This window comes from Homarus americanus, unplaced genomic scaffold (genome assembly GCF_018991925.1).
Source record: "Homarus americanus isolate GMGI-L3 unplaced genomic scaffold, GMGI_Hamer_2.0 scaffold4896, whole genome shotgun sequence".
NCBI lineage: Eukaryota > Metazoa > Arthropoda > Malacostraca > Decapoda > Nephropidae > Homarus > Homarus americanus.
In genome coordinates, this window is record NW_024749657.1 from 6,504,000 (window position 1) to 6,508,900 (window position 4,901).

A 4,901-nucleotide genomic window follows, 5' to 3' on the forward strand; every position below is an offset into this window, starting at 1 on the left:
TCGAGAGACGTACAGTGAGGGGCGGTATGATAAAGGTGTATAAATGGAAGTCAGGGCTAAACAAAGGGGACATTACAAAGGTATTCAAGCTATCCAACCAATAGCGAACTTGTAACAATGGTTATAAATTAGACAAATTTAGATTTAGAAGCGAAATAGGTAAACATTGGTTTAGAAATAGAGTAGTGGATGAATGGAGCAAGTTACCAAACATCATCATTAACTCGAATACGCTTGATAACTTTAAACATAGTTTGGATGGAAATATGAGCAACAGGAGTTGTGTGTAAATGGGACTGCCCGCTGCAGTTTCCTCCATTCTTATGTTCTTATAAGTACAGTTTGTTGTGTTATCAACAGTAAGAGAATCAATTGAAAACCTGCAATTGTGTGTAAATGAGGCAGAAAGTCAGATCAGCAGCCTGGGGGACGAAAACATAATAATTATTTATAGTAAATAAAATTTAGTATAAAAAGTTATATATAATAATAATATTAATAATAATAACACTGTAATAATAATAATAACACTGTAATAATAATAATAATAATAATACTGTAATAATAATAATAAACATAATAAAGAACTATAAAGAAATAAAAAAAGAGAAGAAAAAATCAATAGTGAGAAACGCTGTCAAGTAAGAGAAACAACTGAGACCTGCAATTGTGTGTAAATGAGGTAAAAAGACAGATGAGCAACCTGGGACTTGGTCACAATTTTCGTGATGCCATATGGCAGCAGGGTCTACCATTAGACAACACATTATGCTTCCAATATCTTCCCAGGCGGTAGTACCTCCCTGTTTGGTAGCTGCCTACTACCTACTACTAATATGATTTATTATATATTTTCGGGTAACTTGTATATTTCGAATATACAAATTGCTTAGATACCTATGTACAGATTGTATATATAAAGATGTCCGAGGTTGAGCTAGTGAATGAGACTGTGTCGTGGTGGAGGATCTTTGGTAATAAACCCAAAAAGGTAAGGTGGCATGTGATTGGCTGAAGGTCACCGAGGGATCAGGTCAAAGAGGGGTCACATCTGGCGACGAGGAAGGATAAAGGGAAGGCGTCTCTGCTTCTGAGAATATTGACGAACGGAACCTGGACTCTATCGCGTGTGCTAAAGTTAGTGATACATTTACGTCATGGCAGACTTGGTCGGCAGTGATACATTTAAGACTGCTCCTACACCCACTCCTGCAGGTTAGCTCATCTCATTTTTTTTAGTTTCTTGTCCTCATCTATGAACCCATATAGGCATCTACCAGTGGCTGTAAAGTTGTTGTTGTGGGGTTGTAGCCAGGTTGTGGATATAGTAAGTGGATGCGAGATGCCGTCCATCAGACCACTAAATATAGCTTAATTATCGAGACGATTTTGTCTCCCCTGGTTGTCATAAATGTGCAGTAAAATACTGTTGTGTCACTATGATGTAGATTGAAAGACTCTCAGCTGTAGTCCTGGTGTGAATTTACTTTGCAAAAGAAAAAAATAACTGGCCGAGTTACTCTAAATTAATCCTGTCAGCCATGTACACACGTTTGATTGGTTTTGGTATAGTGAGATGACGATGTTGGGAGCGAGGTCGAACAAATCTTTTTGAATATAGCTGTAAAGATTCAAGTATGCGTTTGTTATGTAATATTATTCAGTACCACCAACAGAGTGCTTGTCTTATTTGTGTCAGTTTGCTTTTGGGTGTTGTTACAATCATATAAGTAAATGTCTTAATATTCGTTATCGTCGGTTCCTCCACAGGACCATGAAGGGGAGGAGTCGTGTACCAAGAGGCGATCTTCTTTTGGCGTCCTCTGGGAAGCTTGTTAAACACTTCTTTCAAGACATCATCTTCTGTGACGACTCCCCACAAAGTACTCACAAGCTGTTCCTGTTGTTAATGGTAAGTACTCGAGTTGGTTCTCAGTCCACATATTATATTTCGTGTCAATAGTCGACGCAATACTAGTTGTTATTTATTTCTTAACTGATAAACACTATAATCTTTGTCACTGAAACGATAAACAAGTCACAAATCTTATAACAACAACTCTTGATATAAATATAAGGTTGATATGAAAGTCAATGGTAATGTTCCTTGTCCATCTGTTCCCCCGGTTTTGTCATTGTCCCCCGTGTTGTCAGGGTCCCAGTGTTGTCAGTATCCTAGTGTTGTTATTGTTGTAGTGTTATTACTGTTCTATTATTGTCAGGGTCCCAGTGTTGTCAGTATCCTAGTGTTGTTATTGTTGTAGTGTTATTACTGTTCTATTATTGTCAGGGTCCCAGTGTTGTCAGTATCCCAGTGTTGTTATTGTTGTAGTGTTATTACTGTTCTATTATTGTCAGGGTCCCAGTGTTGTCAGTATCCCAGTGTTGTTATTGTTGTAGTGTTATTACTGTTCTATTATTGTCAGGGTCCCAGTGTTGTCAGTTGTACCAGTGTTTTTAGTGTTCCAGTGTTGTCAGTATCCCAGTGGGGTTAGTGTGGCCCGGTGTTGTCAGTGACCCACTAATTGTTAATTTCTTATCATTCGCAAATTTATCTTGTCAGTTAAAGTTCAATTTAGATCAGTGGATACAAGAGAATATGAATCTTACAAAATGACGAGGTATTAGTGGGATGAGAGGTTGGTGGTCTTAACTAAGGGAGAACAAATTGTCACCATTCGAGAGAAGAAAAAAGTTAATGAAAGGTAGTAAGAAAGATATTCAAAAATTGTTCAAAAAAGTTCTTTCCAATGGTAACTTTTTGGAGATAATTAGATAACTGTTGTGAATAAAACTGTCTTTTAACACTTTTAACATGCGTGAACTTCTGTGCACTGGTGTTTGTGTGTGCTTGTCTCTCTCTCTCTAATATTAAAATAAACGTTCATCCTCCAGGTACAGTGGCAGCAAACAGTCTATTGCAGACCACGAAAGAAATTGTTGGCGGGTTCCCAGATTACGGTGTTGGAGGCCACCAACACTCCACCAGAAGTCCACCTGTTCACTCATCTACCAGGCCAGCTGGCCACATGTCCGCTGAGTCCGACAATAACCTTGGTGGCTATAATGCCATAACAGCGTCTATTTACAGTACAAGTCAGCCTGGCCACCCCGATCCTTCAAACGCTCAGGGCTACACCATGGGCCAAGTTGGACACCTTGAACCTTCCAACAGTAGTAGCGTTGGAGGTGAGAGCCTACTGGCGTCCTCGTGGAAGTTTCTTAAATGTTCACAAGAAGACTTCAATCCACAAACTTTTGCTGCTGTTCTTGATAGTAAGTACTAGAGTTAGTTCTGAAGATCGCATGTCGCATTTCTTGTCGGTAAACTCTACAATAACTGTTTATCTACTTCTGTAAGTAGTAAATGCTCTCATTTATCTACTGAGGAACGATGAAAATGACATATATCTTATAACAACAAATATCAATGTGAGTGTAAAGTTGATGAAAGTTTTAAGAATAGTGAGAATAAGCCTGACTATATTTTGCTCTTTTATATATTTTTTATTTTCTGCGCCTTTTTTGTGTCATGTTGGTTAATTATATTTGATCTTCCAGGTACATTGGCAGCCAACAGTCCATCACAGACCAGCAAAGAAAATGTTAGCGGGTTCCCAGATTACGGTGCTGGAGGCTACCAACCCTCCACTACAGGTCCACCTGTCCACTCTTCTAACAGCCACATGTCCGCTGAGTACAACATTAACCCTAGTGGCTGTGACGCCTCCCTTACAGCTTCTGTGTGCACCGTTAGCCATGCTAGCCAACCAGACTCTTCCAACACTTCTTTCCCTCTCCCACCTTCCTCTCGTCAACCTACACTCCCACCTCTGTACATTCTACCTTCTACCACTTCTACATCCGGCAATTATTTCATCATGCAAATGACAGATGGCAGCCAGGCGTGTCAAATGGTTCCCATGAGTCTCGCCCATAGTCAGCTAAACCGCCCACCTGCATCACAGACATTCAATCCAAAGTTCAAATCCATTTGTCCAGAGTGTGGCATTACAGCGACAACAAAGGGGCATCTCAAGAGACATCTGAAGTGCCATGGTTCAAATAAACGTTACAAATGTCAAATGTGTAGCTGTGCTTTTAGTCGAGCTGATTACCTCAAACGCCACGCTGCAGCTGCACATCCGAAAGACTAGCATAGAAATAAAAATGGTAAGGGTGGAGAAAGTACGTAATGACAATGTCTCTCGTGATACCAGCATTCACCCAGTCAGTGTATATGTCGCGTGTGGTTTTAGCACGCAAGGTATATTGTCTTGTTTATTGTTGTACTTTAGGTGATTATTGTACAAGATGATAAGAGTGGTGGCGTGTTCCTTGCAGTGTCGACATGAACGATATACTGATTTACAATCACCAAAGATTATTCATGATAAAACGTTATATGTGGGTTGATATGTTTAGTCCTATTTTAGCTTTCTGATCATACATAATTATAAATACAACTGTGTTAATGTTAAGTGATGACGTTGTATACAAGCATACATATACTGTATATATATATAATTTGTCTAGACATTTTATTGTTTTACATGATAAACTTTGTAGAATTTATATCAATGTTAATTTACTTTGTAGTTAAAAATGTGACGACTTTTATATTGTATTTGAAGGAATAAATGTAATTATGTTTACGAGGTGTTTGTGTTCCTTAGTATGAGATGTGTGTTAGGGAGAGTCTGTGTTGGGTCTCCTTGTTGCAGCTCCTCAGGTTAAAAATACTTTGAAAACCTTTGATCTAGGTGTATGATAGTTATTTTGTGGGTCCTTTATTTTTGAACTGACCTGAATAGTCACGTCACCCCTCTTCTCTTAAGCTCCTCTACGTGTGTGTTGGTGTGGGGATTAGTGGATGACAGCATTATGACCTGACCTCATGT

The 4,901-nt window shown here is 38.9% G+C and overlaps 1 protein-coding gene across 1 annotated transcript; it reads left to right on the forward strand.

Moving 5' to 3' along the window:
• Positions 1-3,029: 3,029 nt before the first annotated feature.
• LOC121853490 (early growth response protein 1-like) lies at positions 3,030-4,157 on the forward strand. Its single transcript, XM_042347639.1, has 2 exons — positions 3,030-3,276; positions 3,562-4,157. The coding sequence occupies exons 1-2, from the start codon at positions 3,030-3,032 to the stop codon at positions 4,155-4,157; spliced, it is 843 nt and encodes a 280-aa protein (XP_042203573.1).
• Positions 4,158-4,901: the final 744 nt, after the last annotated feature.